We start from the raw sequence: 20,281 nt of genomic DNA on the forward strand, positions 1-20,281 counted from the left end.
AGTTCTAGTTAATGAAGTAGGGCAAGGGGAATGTATTACAACAGAAGATCATTTAGCCAACTAAAATCACGACATAATTCAGTTTGAAGTAATTCTGCAAAGAGACCAGAAAATATCCAAGGTAAAAATGCTCAACTGGAGAACTAATTTCAGTAGTTTAACAAAAGCTTGCATTTATGTAGTGCCTTCAACATATTGAATATCCCAAGGTGCTTTCAAGAGCATTACAAAATACTGCAGAGCTTAAGCCCAGGCAGCTGAAGGCACAGCCATCAATAGTGGAGCAATTAAAATAAGGAATGCTCCAGAAGCCACAATTAGCAAAGTGCAGACCTCATAGGGTTGTGGGGCTGGAGGCCATGTCAGAAATGGGCGGGGGGAGTTGGGGGGGGGGGGGGGGGGCAAGACTATGGAGGCATTTGAACAAAAGAATGAGACTTTTAAAACTGAATTGCTGTTTAGCCAATGTAGGTCAGTGAGCACAGGGGTGATGCTAATCAAGTTAGGGCACAAGCAGCAGTTTTGGATCACACCAAGTTTAGGGAGGCAGGACATGGGAGAACAACCAGGAGTGCATGGAATATTCAAGTCTAATAGCAACAAAGGAATGGCTGAGGGTTTCAGCATCAGATGAACCGAGGGTCATTAAGAGGGACCTAGCACAGGTAGAGTGGAAAAGGTGGTTGCAGGGTAAAGCAGCAAAGTGGAACAATGGAGGACATTAAAGGAAGAGATTGCTTATGTACAAACTGGGCATACTCCTTTGAAGGGAAAAGGTAGAGCCATCAAAAGCTATTTGACAAAGAAAATAAAAATCAAAACAGAAAAAGGAAAAAAGATCTAGATTCAGTTAATGTCAGGAGCAAGATCCAGTTAATAACCACAAAGATAATAAGTATAGGAGGGAATTGAAAAGGGTAATACAGCAGGCAGGGTGGTTCTGAGAAGAAAATAGCAGGAAACAGTAAATTGAACATTAAAATATTTTAACAAACATATAAACTGTAGACAGTTAGCTAGGAAATAACTTGAGCCTATTAATGACAAAGGGAATCTTCATGTGAGGGTCAAAGCTATGGCTAAAATGTAAAATATGCACTTTATAGCTATCTTCACAAAAAGAAAATGATGTGAAAGTTACATGAGAAGAGGAGAGGGAAGTAGCTTATGGACAGGATAGTAATAGATAGAGAAGATGTACTAAAAAGATTACCATTACTGAAAGTCAGTAAGTCACATGGTTCAAACAGAATGCATCCCAGGTTGGTGAGAAAAGCAACATTAGAAATATCAAAGGCATCGGTCACAATTTTTCAATCCTCATTGGATACAGCAGAAGTACCAGAGAACAGGAAGGCTGCTAAATGTTTAATCATTATTCAAGAAAGGGGTGAGAAGATAAATAGGAAACTACAGGTCAGTCAGCCTAACATTGGTGGTGAGGAAGTTATTGGAAACCATCATTGGGGGCAAAATAAACTTGCATTTGGGAAGGCTAGGTTAATCAAGGAGAATCAGTATTGATTTAAAGGAAAATTATGAGGTTATCTTGATTGAATTCTTTGATGAGGCAACAGAAAAGATTGATCAAAGTAGAGAGGTAAATATATTATGGACTTCAGGAAGGCATTTAGTAAAGTGCCACACAAGAGGCCTATTAAGAAAATGGACGACCAGGGATCCTCTCGTCCTGCAATTTTCATCATTCTGTACAGCATAAAACTTAATTTTAAATAGTACTCACTTTACTGCATTTGGGTCCAAGGAAGCATAAAGGTAATAGAGACACTTCATTCTTTCTTCTGTCTCCAGATTGTGTGGAACAAGATACTGAGCGAAGATTTTTTCCACCAACAACCTATCCGAGAAGGAACACAACAGTTGCATTCAGGCAAAAAGTTGCTTCATGCTAGATATACATATAGATAGTTTATAGAACATTAAAATGCTACACATGAGCTAAACAAGGCCTCTGTTCTTGTTCATCTCCCAAAAGTGCCGAACACGTGCAACTCCCAATCTACCACTGCCGCACTGCGCCCTAGCCGCCAAATCTGAAATCTGAACCCCCTTCCCCAGGCTCCCAGATTGCATCCTCATTGCAGAATCACTCATAATGCTACCAAATCCTTAGACATCTCAGTAATTTCAGCTCTGAAGGAGCCATACGGACTTGAAACGTTAACTCTGTTTCTCTCTCCACAGATGCTGCCAGTTCTGAACTTTTCTGGCATTTTCTGTTTTTATTTCAGTAATCTGAGAACCTGGCTTAGAAGCTTCTCAGGGAAATATATATCTGATTTGATCATATCACCAATGCTGCCTACAAACATTTAATAAGGACAAAAGTGTAATGCCAAGCAGCATTACAAGGGACATCACTTACCATCACTGAGGTGGCTCTAGAATTTGGAAGCACCTGGAAGGTGGCCTTTCCTGTGGTCAGATCTTGAGGGTCTAGCAGTATTTTCAAGGAGGACTGGAGAGAGAGAGAGAGAGCAGTTCTAGGAAGACGGTATTCCTAGAAACTATTTCCACTGCTCTATGTATCTGCAAACCTCCACAATATAATGCTAGACCTATTCTTATTTAACTTCTGACTCACTAAACAATGTCACCCAAGATCCATAAATATATTCCTGTAAGGACCTTCAAACTAAGTTTTAATTGCCAATTTCAATATCTAATCTTTTTAAAGTTTGTTTCAGTCTTATCATCACTGTCTATCTTCATTAAAATCTGTGCTTTTGTTGGAATATGCTCGTATCCAAAGGCAACAGCAAGTGTCTGAAAGATTTTTTTGGATGCTATTTACCTGTCGAGGATTGTTTTCGGATAATTAATGGAGAGTTTCCACTTGAAATGTAAGAATCCAGAAGTGGTGAGCAGCAATGAAAGGTAATTAACGTGGCATGCCTATGTGCATGCAGCATATTTGACTCTAGAGGCTGCAATCTTTCACAAGCTGCTTTCACAGCTTGAAATAACTTGCCTCAAGCTGCCTTCCTTCCAGAATTTAAACTGAAAGTCAAGTCTTGGAATGTGCATTGGTGAAGTGAATGCACAAGTTACAAAGCGAGCAACTAGAGAAAATTCTAGTTACCATTATTAAGGAGGTATTAGCCAGGCATTTAGAAAATTATAATACATCTGTCGGAGTCAGCATGGGTTTGTGAAAGGGAAAGCATGTTTGACAAATTTATTCAAGTTCTTTGAGGACGTAACAAGCAGGGTGGATAAAGGGGAACCAGTAGATGTAGTGTATTTGGATTTCCAAACGGCATTTGATAAGGTGCCACACAAAAAGGTCACTGTATAAGTTAAGAGGTGATGGTTCTGGTGGTGATATATTAGTATGGATAGGGGATTAGCTAACTAACAGGAAACAGAGTCGGGATTAATGGGTCATTTTCAGGTCGGCAACTGTAAATTGTGGAGCAACACAGGGATCGGTGTCAAGGCCTGAGCTATTTACAATCTATATTAATGACTTGAATGAAGGGGCTAACTGCATTGTAGCCAAATTAGCCAATGATATAAACACAGGGAGGAAAGCAAGTCTTGAGGAGGATGCAAAGTCTGTAAAAGAACGTAGATGGTTCAAGTGAGTGAACAAAATTTGGCAGATGGAGTATAATGTGGAAAAATGTGAGCTTGTCCACTTTGGCAGGAAGAACAGAAAATCACATTTTTTAAATGGAGAGAGGCTGCAGAATGCAGCACTGCGGAAGGATCTGGGTGTCCTTGTACATGAATCATAAAAAGTTGACATGCAGGTACAGCAAGCAATTAGGAAGGCAAATAGAATGTTGACCTTTATTGCAAGGGGGATAGAGTATAAAAATAGGGAAGTCTTGCTGCAGCTGCAACAAGGCATTGGTGAGGTCAAAACTGGAGGACTGTATACAGGTTTGGTCTCCTTACTTAAGGATGGATAGATATACATGCATTGGATGTAAGAAAGAGAAGGTTCGCTGGACTGATTCCAGGCTTGAAGGGACTGTCATGAGGAAAGGTTGGATAGTTTGGGCTTATATTCATTGGAGTCTCGAAGAATGAGGGGTGATCTTATTGAAACATAAGATTCTGAGGGGGTTTGACAAGGTAGAGGCTGAGGGGATGTTTCCTCATGAGGGAATCTAGAACTGGGGGGCAGAATTTAAAGATAAGGGGTCTCCCGTTTGCTCATAGGATAGAAGAGATGAAAGGGACAATAGGAGTGTGGATACAGAATTGGCTGAGCAAGCATAGTTAATGTATATTTTTCAGGCTGGAGGAAGGTTTGCAGTGGAGTCCCTGAGAAGTAGGTATTAGGAGCCCTGCTTTTCCTGAATATATTAATGATCTAGATCTTGGTGCATCGGGGACAAATCCAAAGTTTGCAGATGATACAAAACTTGGAAGCATTGTAAACTGAGGAGGATGATATAGAACTTCAAAAGGACATAGACAAGTTGATGGAATGGACAGGTAGGTGGCAGATGAAGTTCAACACAAGAAGTGTGAGGCAGTTAATTTTGGTAAGAAGAACATGGAGAGACAATATAAAATAAGGGGTACAACTCTGAAGCGTGTGCAGGAGCAGAGGGACTTGGGTATATCTGTACATAAATCATTAAAGGTGGCAGGACAGGTGGAGAGAGGAGTTAATAAAGCATACAATATCCTAGGCTTTATTAATAGTGGCATTGAGTACAAGAGCAAGATTATGTTGAACTTGTACAAGCTACTAGTTAGACCCCAGCTGGAGTATCGTCTACAGTTCTGGGCGCCACACTTTAGGAAGGATATGAACACATTGGAGAGAGTGCAGAAGAGGTTTACAAGAATGGTTCCAGGGATGAGAAACTTTAGTTACAAGGATAGATTGGAAAAGATGGAAAAGTTCTCCTTGGAAAGGAGAAAACTAAGAGGAGATTTGTAGAGATGTTCAAAATCATGAGGGGGCTGGACAGAGTAGATAGGGAGAAACTGTTCCTGCTCGTAAAAGGATTGAGAACATGAGGGCACAGATTTAAAGTGATTTTCAAAAGAAGCAAATGCGATGTGAGAAAACACTTTTTCACACAGCGAGTGGTTAGGGTCTGGAATGCACTGCCTGGTGGAGGCAGGTTCATTCGAGGCATTCAGAAGGGCATTAGGTGATTATTTGAATGTGCAGAGGTATGGGGAAAAGGCAAGAGAATGCTACCAAATCATAATGCTCATTCAAGAGCCGGTGTAGACATGATGGGCCGAATAGCCGCCTTCTGCACTGCAACAATTCTGTGATTCTCTCAGAGGTTCATCAGTCTTAGGACTTCTCTTTCACAGAGAGCAGTGAAGACTGGGTCATTAAACATATTCAAGGGCTGAACTAAATAGATTTTTGATCGACAAAGCAGTTAATAGTTATGGGGGGGGCCAATAGGAAAGTGGAGTTGAGGCCATAATTAGATCAGCTATTATCTCATTGAATTGCGGACCAACTTCAATGGGCTGAAGGGCTGACTTCTCCTATTTCTTGCAATGAAGTGGCATAGTATAAATCAGGAAATTAGAGATATATGCATTGCAATTAGACACATTTCAGAATCTGTTAAAAGCAGGGAAAATTCCTCCTTTTGCAGGGCACAGTTAAGAAGAAATAGCTTTCTACTGATTCCTCAACCACAATGAATTTGGGAATGTAATCGACGGAAATTGATTTTAAAAAACGGTCTCTCTCCATAATAGGAATTGTTTTTGGTAAGAGAAAAATTGAAAATATTCACGTTTTCTCTGCTGATTTACCATCCAAAAATATCACATTAATTTATTGGTGAGAATTGATTTTAAACAATTCATTGCAGCAAACATTGTGCTTTTATGAAGAAATCAAAAGCACATAAACACTTTAAAGCACCTTTCATATCTTAGGGCATCCCAAAACACTTCACAACCAATGAACTGCTTTTGAAATATAGTCAATGTTATTACTTGGCAAACATGGAAGCCATTTTGATTACACCAAGGTCCTATAAACACAAGGATGTGTTCATTCACACCGTTAACTGTAGGAGGCAAACTTTCCAGCCATGCGCAGTTTCAGTGTCTGTGACATTTTCATCTGCTGCCGCCTCAGCAGCTTTGGTGCCACGCCTTTGTTCTGCATTAAAAATGGAGGGCATTTTGGCACATACTTCCCCAGCAATCATATGGAGTGACCAAGGGGACAGGGATTTGAAGGCTGAGATAGGAGGATTTTGGAAAACTTCTTTGCTCAAACTGGCACTGGAAGTCAGTTAATATCTCACTGAGTTTGTGCCAGTCTCTTAAGTTTTACATAAGCCAGAGCAGAATTCGTTGCTGAACAGAGGAATCAGCTGATGGGACAGCAATGCGACTTGGGATCGGTAGAACCAAGGACATCTTAGATTATATCAGGGAATTCAAATGAGAGGGGAAAAAAAAACTGTAAATGCTAACAACAACTGGTCCGAATTCAGGCACCAGGACTTCTGGAATAACCAAAACTGAGACTCAATTAACATGGCTTTAGTCCTACCTATCTGCGCCGAATAGCACATGCAGCCACTTAAAAAGGTAGGCTGGACCACAGTTTTGATCCAAGTAGCAACACCTCTAACAATGAGGTGAGATTGCTACAACTCATCAAAAATCTATCACCCGCTGGCTTGACTTAAACAACTGTGTCTTGCTGTCCCCCCGAGCTCAATCTTCTGATAATGACCATGAAACCATTGCCGATTGTCATAATAACCCATCTGGTTCACTATTGTCCTTTAGGGAAGGAAATCTACTGTCCTTACCTGGTCTGGGCCTACATGTGACTCCAGACTCAAGCAATGTGTTTGACTCTTAAGTGCCCTCTGAACAAGGGCAATTAGGGATGGGCAATAAATGCTGGCCTAGCCAGTGATGCCCATATGCCATGAACAAATAAAAAATTCAAATTTTGCTGCCTGCATTCTCTTGCTCACTAAGATTACACCTTAGCAAGACCCCAACCTATATCCTTGCTGTTAGATTTGCTAGTGCTATTGGGGAGGATTTAAACCAGCTTGTCAGGGGGGGAACCAGAGCGGGAATTCAGATAGGAGAACAATGGTGGTAATGGTAGGAAGAAAAGTATTGTGCAAAATTGGAAGGCAGTGGAAACAAAAGCCAGCATCAAATACAGAAAAATATTAAAAAGGCAAAATTAAAAGCACTCTGAATGCAAACAGCATTCACAAGGTAGATGAATTGATGGCACAGATAAACAGGTATGATCTAATTGCCATTACAGAGACATGGCTGCAGGGTGACCAAGGCTGGGAACTAAAAGGTATTTAACATTTAGGAAGGATAGATAAAAAGGAAAAGGAAGTGGGGTTGCACTGTTAATAAAGGGTGAGATCAGTACATTAGTGAATGGGGATCTTAGATTGGAAGATCGAGTGTAGAATCAGTTTGGGTGGAGCTAAGAAATAACAAGAGGGAGCAACCATTGGTGGGAGTTATTTATAGGCCACCAAACAGTAGCGGTAATACAGGGCATAGTATAAATCAGGAAATTAGAGAATATATGTAACATGGGTAATACAGCAATCATGGGAGACTTCAATCGACATATAGACTGGTAAACCAAATTAGCACTAATGCTGTTGAAGACAAATTCTTGGAATGTCTACAACATTATTTTCTAGAACAGATTGTTGAGGAACCAACTAGGGAATGGGCTTAGATCTAATATTGTGCAATGAAAAACAGCAAATTAGTAATCTAGTTGTAAAGGAGCCTTTAGGAAAGAGAGATCATAATATGTAGAATTTTGCATTCAGTTTCAAAGTGAAAAATGTGCCTTAAATCTAAACAAAGGAAACTACAAAGGTATGAAGGGCAAGTTACCTGTGGTAGATTGGGAAACTACATTAAAATGTATCACAGTAGACAGGTAATGGCTAGCATTTAAAGAATACGTGGTTTACAACAAAGCCCTACCGGAAAAGTGATCCAACCATGGCTAACAAGAGAAGTTAAGGACTGTATTAGATCAAAGCAAGAGGCTTATGAAATTGCCAAAAAAAAGTAGCAAGCCTGAGGATTGGGAGCTTTTTAAAATTCAGCAAAGGAGGACCAAGAAGATGATATAAAGACAGAGAAAATAAGCCAGCATAAAGACAGCAGCTCATCACAAAGAGTGGACTTGGGAATTTGGTAAGTATGGTAATTTGGTGAGTAAGGGAATTTGGTGTACTGAGCAAAGCAGGTAATTGATTGGTTAGTGAATATTTGACTCATTTATCTTGCAAAACTCACAGCAATTTAGCAGTAATTGTAAAGTTTTATTAATAGTAGTAGTAAGATTTCCTCGTAATAGTAAAGCTCATTGGAAGTAGCAGGGTTTATTAATTATAAATTAAATTATAAATTGAAATAAAAAGTTAAATAAAGGTGGCAGGACAAGTGATGTGTTGTGACTGCAAAATGTGAGTGTTCTTGGACTTCATTGTGATCCATAGCAAACATGGCTGTCCTAAGTAGCTTAAGGAGCTTCCACTCAAGTCACTGAGCTGGAGGCCTAGTTGCAGATACTGCAATGTATGAGGGAGGGGGGCAAGTTAACTGGACACTTTGCTCCAGGAGGCGGTCACACCCCTTAGGTTAGGGTCTTCTGATTGGTCTGTGGTCAGGGACAGGAGGGTGCAAATGCGAGTGAGGCAGGTAAGGGGATCGAGAAGGTACAAGTGGAGCAACCTCTGTCCTGGTTATTGTCCAACAGGTTTGAGGTTCTAACAGGGGTTGCAGGATGAATGAGCGAACAGATCACTGTTCCATGGTACAGAAAACATTTATATGTTTGAGCGGGGAGGGGGGGGGAAAGAGTTAATAGGAAAGCAGTGGTAGTATGTGACAGCATAGTCAGGGGGGCTGACAGAGTTTTCTGCAATCGAGAACGTGAGCCACTGGATATGGGAACCAAATGTAAATACTTGGTTTTGATTTTACTGTAATATTTCCAAGTTTGCAGATGACACAAAACTAGGTGGGAACGAGAGTTGCGATGAGGATGCGAAGAGGTTTCAAGAGGATTTCGACAGGCTAAGTGAGTGGGCAAGAACATGGCAGATAGAATATTTTCTGGAAAAATGCGGAGTTATCCACTTTGGTAGGAAAAACAGAAATGCAGAGTATTTTTAAATGGTGAGATTGAAAATGTTGATGTCCAAAGGAACCTGGGTGTTCTTGTTCATGAGTCATTGAAAGCTATGATGCAGGTGCAGCAAGCAATTTGGAAGGCAAATATTATGTTGGCCTTTTTTTGCAAGGGAATTGGAGTAAAGGAGTAAAGGTGTTTTGCTGCAATCATATGGAGCCTTTGGTGAGACCACACCTGGAGTATTGTGTACAATCTTGGTCTTACCCAAGAAAAGATCTACTTGCTATGGAGGGAATGCAACAAAGGTTAATCAGGCTGATTTTTGGGATGACAGAATTGACCTATGGAGGAGAGATTGAGCAGGCTGGGCCGACATTCTCTAGAGTTTAGAACAATGAGAGGTGATTCTCATTGAAACGTACAAAATTCAGTACAGGGTTCGATAGGGTAGATGCAGGGGGGATGCTTCCGCTGGCTGGGGTGCCTAGACCAGGGGACTCAGTCTCAGAATAAGAAGTAGGCCATTTAGGGCTAAGATTAGGAATTCTTACCCCAGAAGGCTCAGTCATTGATTATGCTCAAGACAGCTCAACAGATTTCTAGATAGTAAAGCCATCTAGGGATGTGGGATAATGTGGGAAAATGACATTGAGGTATAAGATCAACCATGATCCAATTGAATGGCAGAGCAGGCTCGAGGGACCTACTCATGCTCCTATTTCCATTGTTCCTATGTTCCGTTGCCCTGACCTCTGCTTTTGCTAATATGCCTGAATCCAATGCATCAAATACAAAATTAATTTAGAAACCCCTCCATTGGCCTCTCAATAAACTCTGCTACTTAACTATCTCTCTTTTGCCTTAAACAGCCTCTTTAAAGTCCATTTTGCTATGCCTTTGCACTCATTTCAATCCTTCTCAATATCTGATTCTGTTTCCATGAGCTGGATTTTACATTGCTCCACGGGTGGGTTTGAAGGTGGCGGGGGAAGTACCTAAAATCCCGCACCTGGCCTTCCTGCCACCTACCCATTCACACCTAACCTGTCTGAAATTATACAGGGGGTGGGGGAGTTGTCAGGGAGCCTGCCACACTTGGGCCTATTGGGACCCTTAGTGGCCAATTAATGGCTTCATTCCACCCCGGCCAGTATTTTACAGGGCAGGAGAGAGGGAGGCCCAGCAACTTTAGCTGGTATTGGGAAGTGTGAGGGGTCGTCCTTTGCCAGCCTCCTGGGCACATCAGAGGTAATCCCCACCCACTCACGTCATCCCCTCCCTTCCCCAACCTCTCGTATCCAGCCCCACAAACTCTTTGCCAAGAACCCTGAGCCAGGGCTTACTTGGGCTCTTTGACATGGTGGGACTTCCCATAGCCCCAGCAGCAGCCACCACTCCAAGTTGGAGCCGCTGGAGCTACAGTGGTGCCGGCCAGGCAATTGACCTGCAGTTCTCTATGCCGGGTGGATGTTTCACCTTAAAGTAACTAATGCAGTTGCCAGTGTTAAATTTCTGCAGGGCAGCAGTCAGGATTGGGGGTTGGCTCCCACAATTGCACCTCCATGCTGACTTTAAAGATGGGGGTGTGGAGACCGCACCATATAAAATTCAGCCCCATGAAATACCTTGGGGGTGTGCCACATCAAGGCACTATCTAAACGTAACTTGTTGCTGCTCAAGCAGAGAGGGTAAGTGATTCAATGCAGTGTTAGCAATTGCTAAAAAATCTGAACAATGAAGAGTCAATCTGGGGAAATAATTAAATAAAATACAGAAAAAAAGTACTCGTGAAAGAAAAGGTTTCAATAAACTCATCAGCAACATGGAAGGGGTTGTTGATAGTGCTATCAAGCAGCACTGACTCAGCAATAACCTACTCACTGATGCTCAGTTTGGACTGTGCCAGGGCCACTCAGCTCCTGGCCTCATTATAGCCTGAGTCCAAACATGGACAGAGGAGTTGAACTCAAGGGGTGAGGTGAGATTGGCTGCCCTCGACACCAAGGGAGCATTTGACCGGGTGTGCCATCAAGGACCCCTAGCAAAACTGGAATCAATGGGAATCAGGGGGTAAACTCTCCATTGGTTGGAGTCAGACTTGGCACAAAGGAAGATGGTTGTGGTTGTTGCAAATCTGTCATTTCAGTCCCAGGACATCATTGCACGAGTTCCTCAGGGTAGTGTCCTAGGCCCAACCATCTTCAGCTGCTTCATCAGTGACCTTTTCTCCATCCTAAGGTCAGAAGTGGGGATGTTCGCTGATGATTGCACAATGTTCAGCACTTTTCACAGCTCCTCAGTACTGAAGCAGCCCATGCCTGTATGCAGCAAGATCTGGACAATATTCAGGCTTGGGCTGATGTGGCAAGTAACATTCACGCCACACAAGTGTCAGGCAATGACCATCTCCAACAAGAGAGAATCCAACCATCTCCCCATGACATTCAAATGTCATTACCATTGCTGGATCCCCCACTAACACTAACCTGGGGGTTACCATTGACCAGAAAAGGAACTGTACCAGTCATATAAATACTGTGGCTACAGGACCAGGTCAAAGGCTGGGAATTTTGCAGAGTAACTCATCTCCTGACTACCCAAAGCCTGTCCCCACCATCAACAAAGCACAAGTCAGGAGTATGATGGAACTTCACAACACTCTCAAGAACACTCAAGAAGCTCGACACTAACCAGGGCAAACCAACCTGTCTGATTGGCACCCCACCCACCGTATTCAACATCCATTCCTTCCACCACCAATGCAGTGGCAGCAGTGTAAACCATCTCTAAGATACACTGCAGCAATTCACCAAGGCTCCTTCAACAGCACATTTCAACCCACGACCTCTACCACCAAGAAGGACAAGGGCAACAAATACATGGGAACCTCACCACCTGCAAGTTCGCCTCCAAGTCTCACATTATCCTATATTGCAGTTGGGGCTATATTGCAGTTCCTTCACTGTCGCTGGGTTAAATTTCTGGAATTCCCTAACAGCAATGTGGGTGCGCCTATACCACATGTACTGCAGCAGTTCAAAAAGGCAGCTCACCACCACCTTCTCAAGGGCACTCAGGGATAGTCAATAAAAATGCTGGCCTAGCCAGCAATGCCCACATCCCATGAAAGGAGGAAAGGTCTGCTAATCCAGACATAAGTAATTATTTTTAATCTATGCAAGCAATTTGAGGAGTTGGATGGAAAAAAAAAGTGAACATGAAGAAAACTAAGCCCCAAAGCTTAGATGACCCTTAGGATAAAGTGCTGAGCTAAGAAACATTGACCAAATAATACTGTACAACAATCCAGGTCTTGTTTCAAAGTCATATCATCAATTACAATATTTTTATATAACAACCCTTTTTCTAAATTTTATACATTTTGAAATCAACCATGATCTCAGATCTGTTGCACAGTTTTTATTTTGCAATTCAAAATGTGCAACTCAACCTACTTGTCATCAATGCTGTTCTGATAATAGATATGCAGGAGTTTGTCCTTGATCCAGTTCACTTTTTGAGCAGCCTCTTTCCCAGCCTCAGCATGAAGACAGTACTTTTTGTATAGCTGGGCCAAGCCCATCATTGCTTCTTTCCGTACTCGCCACTTAAAAATACAAAAGATAAATGAAAGCCATCAGTCGGATAAAATATTAAATATTTCTGTTATGACTTTTTCTCCTCTAATTTATGCCAACTTTATCCTCGCTGTTGACTCCACTGGAAATGTGACTCTGCCAAGTCTCTGGTGCCATTCTATTGACAGTGAGAAAATGTATGATAGCAGCCTGGTGAAGGCTCTCCTGCTACCCTTCCATGCCTATGCAGAATGGCTGAGGTTGGTAGGAGCAGAACAAATAAGCCTATCTAACTTCTCTATGGAGGTAAATCTGTGGTACATACGCACAGTCTGACCAAGTTCTACTGTTGTAACCTAACCGCTACAGAGATTAACTAGTTGCCCAAAAGAAAGGACTATTGTTTGTTTTTGACACTGGCATTGCAACATAATTTTGTAGACTTGTGCTCTCCTCTTCCTGCACGCAGGCTTGGCAGCAATATAACTCAGTTCCTTTGAGAAAGGTAGCAGCACAATCAGAATTACATACAATTAAATGTTAAGTACCATATCAGAGAGGAGGAGAGAATAAACGGCAGTTCAATTACACTTAATGAAATGGGAAGACCATTCTGCCGGTTAGACAACAGAGCATTTTCCTCATTTCTTGACTAGTGTAGCAAGGTAATATTTTACTGTGGTTGTACTGGGGCAAAGTGAGATTGCTTAATAATTTCCATTCCCTAGCATCAACATCCTCATTTGTTGAGCCTATGCATGCAAACTGAAGGCAAATTTATACAGAAAAGATGGTAAGCTGTAGAACTCACCTCTAGTACCAGCAACAAAATACTTGTCTTAAGCTATTATAATGCTTTAATATTTGTGAGCAGTGCTGCCCTGTGGTTGCTTTGAGACAGACTGGAGATGCTTTCTGGGTTTTATGTAACGTCTCAAAAATCACAACAACAAAGATCCTTTGTACCTTAATCGAGGAGCTAGTCACTGCATGAACAGAATAAGGCTTTTCAACCAGCTGAGATATTTCATTAAATGTTTGGTTAAGCTAAATATTAAATAAAGCTGTAGATCATAACATTCTTCAAAACAGAAATATCACCAGAAAGCATATATTGAACGTTTAAAATTACACAAACTCACAAGTTAAAATGGCTTCAACCTACTGAAAAGTAATTGACTCAATCCACATATTTAGACGTCCTGGTGTCGTACCTACTTGATACCTACTGATTGTTCTCTACAGAAGCTTCACCATAGGTTGTAATAGCTGCGACAAGAATTTTTGCTAAATTTATCAGTCCCCAAGAGCAAAAATATCAAATAAAAAAGCATTGGATTATGCCACCAGAAAGGTTCAATCCCAAATCCTACAGCCAACAATTGGTTTCAGCACTTAACACTATAATAGCATAGAGAATATAAAACACTGGAGGATAAGGATTTAAAATGGAAGAAGTGCAAAGAGGACCCATTTGGAAAGGCTGAACCATAGCAAGAGGTCAGTTATATTACATTTATATTACAAGTTGCCCAATGATCAAAAGGAGACTGCATGAAATATTAGACAAATTGAAAATGAGGATATTGACAATTAATTTGAGATTTTAATTATCAAAAACAAAAAGGAACGCAATGTTTGTTTTGAGAAAGGGGTGCTTTTGTCATGCGTTCAGAGCTGTTTTCTCAATCAATATATTGCTTTTCCTAAATTACAACAGTGACTACACTTCATTGGCCAAAGAACATTTTACGATGTCCTGAGATCATGAAAGGCAATATTAATACAACATTTTTTCTTTTTACTGCAACGAGGGAGGAGGAATTACTTGACCTAGTTCAAGTAATAACATGGGTAAAACAAGTGACAATCGGGAAGCAATGACTATAAAATAATTAGATCCATTATAAAAAAAATCGAAAAATGAAAACTAAGTCAAGGATACTCAATTGGGAAAACAACGGGATACCATGCCCACACAGATAGCCACACGCTCATGATAATAGGCCCAGCCAAGATGGATTTTCTTTATCAACCTGAGAGAGCAGTCAGAGTCCCAACTTAAGCATCTTATTTGAAGCTGGGAACCGGTCACCGGAAAAAGAAAATGGAAAGTCGTCCTTGATATGGGCTGAAGCTAACAACTTGTCTAGCGTACCCACATTCGAAAACCGAGAGTCAAAGCCAACGACTGTGGCATAGCAAAACTTTTACTTTCATGGGATATGGGCATCATTGGCAAAGCCAGCATTTGTTGCCCATCCCTAATTGCCCTTGAGCTGAATGGCTTACTGGGTTATTTCAGCTATGTAAAATTACACAACAAAAAAATTAACCATTAATTTACCACTATCTTTTCTTCATAAATAACTATCCATTCATTTTTACTCAATGATTGAATTAATGAGAAAGAATTAAAGTTGTGACGAATTGGAACTGCATTTCACTCATTGAACAGAATGAAACCGCTGTGATGCTTTGTACAAACAAAAGAATTAAGTGGAGTAGGCTGTTCGGCCCCTCAAGCCTGCTCCATCATTTAATAAGATCATGGCTGATCTGGCTGTAACCTCAACTCCACATTCTCTCCCCCCACCCCCCCACGGTAATCTTCCACCTCCTTGCTTAACAAGAATCTACCTAGCTCTGCCTTGAAAATATTTCAAAGACTCTGCTTCCACTCCCTTTTGAGGAAGAGAGCTCCAAAGACTCTCAACACTGAGAAAAAAACTTTCCTTCATCTCTGTCTTAAATGGGCAACCCCTTATTTTTAAACACTGACCCCGAGTTCTTGATTCTCCCACAGGGGAAACATCCTCTTCACATCCACTTTGTCAAGGCCCCTCTTATGTTTCAATCAAGTTGCTTCTTGCTCTTCTAAACTCCAATGGATACAAGTACAGTCTGTCCAACCTTTGCTCATAAGGCAACCCGCCTATTCCAGGTATTAGTCCAGTAAACCTTCTCTGATTTGCTTCCAATGTGTTTATATCCTTCCTTAAATAAATAGACCAATACTGTACACACTACTCCAGATGTGGTCTCACCAATGCCCTATATAACTGAAGCGTAACCTCCCTACTTTTGTATTCAACTCCCCTCACAACAAACATAACATTCCATTAGCTTTCCTAATTACTTGCTGTAGATGCATACTAACTTTTTGTGATTGATGCGTTAGGCCACCCAGATTCCTCTGCATCTCAGAGCTCTGCAATCTCTCACCATTTAGATAATACTTTTTAGTTTTCCTGCCAAAATGGGTAATTTCACATTTCCCACATTATACTCCATTTGCCAGATCTTTGCACACTCACTTAACCTATCTATATCTCTTTGTAGCCTCTTTGTCCGCTTCATATCTTACTTTCCTACCTGTCTTTGTGTCATAAGCAAATTTAGCAACCATACCTTTGGTCCCTTCATCTAAGTCATATATTTAAATTGTAAAAAGTTGAGGCCACAGCACTGATCCCTGTGGCATATCATTCGTTACACCTTCCTCTGTCTGCTTTTTCTGAAGAGATAAAATGTATATGGCAGCAGAGGGATTGAACTTTTTTTTTTTTAAATGTACCACAAACACACAAAGTTTGTATGAAACACAGAAACGGAATTTTAAAACATGGTGATTTGTGATCTGTTACAAATTAACAGTCCATCATCCCCACACCTTCAAATGAATTTACTTATCTGAGTTGGCAGTTTAGTTCGAGGTTTGTACACCAAAGGCTAATGCAGTTTTCATGTTCGAGATTAATCTGGTCAAGTAGGTCTGGTTTTAAGTTCACCAGTTCCAAATTGAACATTGCAAAAAGAATAAGTTATGTTAAATTGTTAATAAAAACAGCTTGAGTAGTTAGAAAACAGCACATTATTGTTAAAGTCAATGGAACAGGACAAGAGAATAGAAAAGTAGATAACAGTAAAGGGAAAACTTCAGCAACCAGCTAAGTACAGGTGAAGATTTTTATCCTGATATTTAGGTGTTTAATAGTTTTTACTTCTTATCACCATAATAGTTATTCCTGATGTTTGGATAAATTTGTTGTAATGATTTTTATTTCAGTTTTATAGTTAATGAACAAGAAACAAACATGCCGGCTATAGAAACAGGTGTTCCACTTTACCTCCTCAGAGATCAAAGAGTTAAGATACTTCTAAAGATATCGATTCAAAGTTTTGCAAATGAAGAGAAACTTCTGAACATTCTACAATCCCAAGCTTAATGTAATGATTTTGAGAAATCTGTGACCAAAATGAATTGGTTACGGGAATAGTTTTTTTCAGGGGAACAACATATTTTAACTACACAGTTATTTTCCGGTGTGGTTGCCGCTGCCGTGAATTGTCAATCACAGAAATACTGCAAAATAAAACGAACACTTCAGACTTGGCGACCACAGGGTGGCAGTGTAGCAGTTTTTCATGAATTTAGTTTTAGCACTTAAGACTTCATTTTGAAGTGAACAGTTCATTCTTGTAAAGCAAAGAAATGGAACACAGCACTTCTGCACAGATAAATGATGTGTAACATGTTTGGAAATTCAAAATCTTACCCTTTTGTCCAGTGTTCTCTCCCTCACAAACCCAAGCAGTTGGTCATTCACTAGTGATAGATCTTTCTTTCCCGCTGTTATTATCGTAACAATGACATCATGCCGGATCGCCTCTTCTGGATCATGTGATCGGACCTTCAAGTAGTCTATTAAAAAAAGGACTTATTTAAGATACACAATTCCTGATTCAGGATTACTACAAACTCTTTGGGAGAAAGACGTGCACTATAGCGAACAATTCTGCTGCCTGTACCTGAAGATCATAACCTTTTTCAAAATAGCTAACAAGGCAACAGAACTAGTTAGTGCTATTCTTTCAACCCCAAATGTGCCACACGATGAGCCCGACTGACAATCTTAAATTGGTTGTCAGCGTAATTTCTTAGGGTAATGTCTTGACCAATCAGGGTCAAGCTGCCTGGTACAAATTTCAAACAATGACTGGCAGTTAACTGTCAGTCACCATCAACGGTGCATTCTCCACGGCAACACTCCAATCAGTACTCTCTTCATATGCAGTATAAATTGTTGCTTTCCCCCTCATATTGATATTATTGCAAGTGTCCTGATGAGTGCAAGATGAAAAGCTTAGACATGTCTCTTTTTTTCAGCAATAGTAGATATTCTTGTCAATCCAATTGATATCTCATTGATGGTAATCTGGGAGTGCCTCAATAACATACTCTCCAGAGAAGTGTAGATTCACTGACAACCACTTCTGGAATTCCATGGTATTTTGCATATCCCCAGAAGTTGCTGTCAGTTTTTTTGGAGTAATGATGGCGAATACTGACTGTTTTGCCATAGTCATCATTGCAAAACACTGACCATTACCTGCCCACTTTTAACAGAGGAGCACATTGCGGTAGTACAACCTGTGCTGGAATTTACTGTCTAAGAAAGGTAAAGAACATGGATGTCAATGAACCACACTATTAGCTAGTATGTTAACTCATATGATGTACCACCTGGCACTAGACACAACGTCACACCCAGACCAGTCGACCCTGTGAAGTCGACCTCACAAACACTTGCGGATTTGTGCCAACTGTCCCACAGGCTATTCAAGCCACAGCATCAAAGTCATACTCTCAGGATCATACCTTTCATCCAATGCCCCAGACTCCTCCAACACCAACCTTGATCAGTCCTGCCCCACCAGTAAGAGAGACTCATTGAGGTGGTAGGATAGTGATATACAGACAGGAGGGAGTGGCCCATTGAGACCAGACCACAAACTATCATTGCATTAGCTCAAACATGGGCAAGGAAATCTCCTGATTACCACCTACCATCATCCTTCAGTTGATAAATCAGTACCTCCTTAAGGCTGAACACTATTTGGAAGAAGCACTGAGAACAGCAAGGGCACAGAATTTATTCTGGGTGGGTGAATTTAATGTCCATCACCAAGCAGGGCCCAGCAGATCCTATACTGACCAAGCTGATAAGAGTACTGAAGGACAGTATCTGTCATTCTGAGCCTGAAGTAAGTGGTGAGAGAATCAACAAACCAACTTTGCATTGTCATCACTAACCTACCTGTGGCAGGTGATTCTATCCAATATTTGTGAGAATGACCACCATACAGTCTGTGTGGAGATGAAGTCCCATCTTCACATTGAAGGTACCCTCCAACATGTTGTGTGGCACTGCCACTGTGCAAAATGGAATAGGTTTAGAACAGACCTAGCAGCTCAAAACTGAGAATCCATCAGGCACTATGGGCCATTAGCAGCAACACAATTGTATTCCACCACAATCTGTAATCTCATCACCCAGCATATCCCTCCCTGTACCATTACCATCAAGCAAGGGGATCAACCTTGCTTCAATCAGGGGTCTAGGAGAGTATGCCAGGAGCAGCACCAGGCATACCTAAAAATGAAGTACCAACCCGATGAAGCAAGAACACAGGGCTATATGTGTGCTAAACAGCAGAAGCACTATGCGGTCACACAAACGAGCCACCAGAACAAAGCTTTGCATACCCTGCCACATGCAGCTGTGAATGATGGCGCACATGAAAGAACCAATGGGAAGACGAGGCTCCACAAATATTCCTCTCCTCAATGATGGGGGAGCCCAGCATGTCAGTGCAAAAGATAAGACTGAAGCATTTGCAACCACTTTCAGCAATAAGTTCCACCTGGATGATCCATTTCCTCCTGAGGTCCAACATATCACAGATGCCAGACAACAGCAAATTCAATTCACTCCATGTGATGGAGTCAACTGAAGGCACTTTGATACAGAAAACTTGTGGGCCCAACAGCATCCCAGCTATAATGTTAAAGATATGTGCTCCTGAACCAGCTGCACCTTGAGTCAAGTTGTTCCAGTACAGCTACAACACTGGCACCTACCGAACAATGTTGGGATTTGTCCAGTTATGTCCCATGTCACAAAAAGGAGAAATCCAATGTAGCCAATTACTGCCCCATCAGTCTTCTCTCAATCACCTGCAAAGTGATGGAAGGTGTCACTAACAGTGCTATCAAGCAGCACCTACTCACCAATAACCTGTTCACTGATGCTGAGTTTGGATTTCGCCAGGTCCAGTCAGCTTCAGACTTCATTAAAGCCTCAATCCAAACATGCAAGAGAGCTGAATTCCAGGCTTGATTGAGTGTGACTATTGACATTAAGGCAGCATTTGACTAGTTGCTTCATCAATGACCTTCCCTCTGCCATCAGGTCAGGAGCAGGGATGTTTGCTGACACATTTAGTGTTCAGTGCCATTTGCAACTCCGAAGATAACGACACAGTCTGTATTCAGATGTGGCACAACCTGGACAACACTCAGGCTTGGGCTGATAAGTGGCAAGTAAAAGGTGCACAAGTGTTAGGTGCTGTCCGAAGTCAGCAAGAGTCTCCCTGAAATTCAACGGAATTGCAATCTCTGAATGTCTCATTAACAACATTCTGGGAGGGGGCAGTTTACTAATGACTAGAAACTTAACTGAATGAGCCACTTTAACGCCATGACTCCAAGAACAGGTCAGAGGCATTTGGAAAT

The 20,281-nt window shown here is 41.3% G+C and overlaps 1 protein-coding gene across 5 annotated transcripts in view; it reads right to left on the bottom strand.

Moving 5' to 3' along the window:
* The window catches only part of pds5a (PDS5 cohesin associated factor A), a 249,026-nt gene that overhangs the window by 98,766 nt on the left and 129,979 nt on the right, over positions 1-20,281 (bottom strand). For all 5 annotated transcript variants that reach the window (XM_041184444.1, XM_041184428.1, XM_041184436.1 and 2 more), the window contains 3 exons: positions 17,262-17,407; positions 12,580-12,731; positions 1,745-1,858 (listed from right to left, as the gene is read on the bottom strand). In XM_041184444.1, coding sequence (XP_041040378.1) covers positions 1,745-1,858; positions 12,580-12,731; positions 17,262-17,407 — 412 coding nt within the window. The remainder of the gene's footprint in view (positions 1-1,744; positions 1,859-12,579; positions 12,732-17,261; positions 17,408-20,281) is intronic.

The sequence above is a fragment of the Carcharodon carcharias genome, chromosome 1 (assembly GCF_017639515.1).
Source record: "Carcharodon carcharias isolate sCarCar2 chromosome 1, sCarCar2.pri, whole genome shotgun sequence".
Taxonomy (NCBI): domain Eukaryota; kingdom Metazoa; phylum Chordata; class Chondrichthyes; order Lamniformes; family Lamnidae; genus Carcharodon; species Carcharodon carcharias.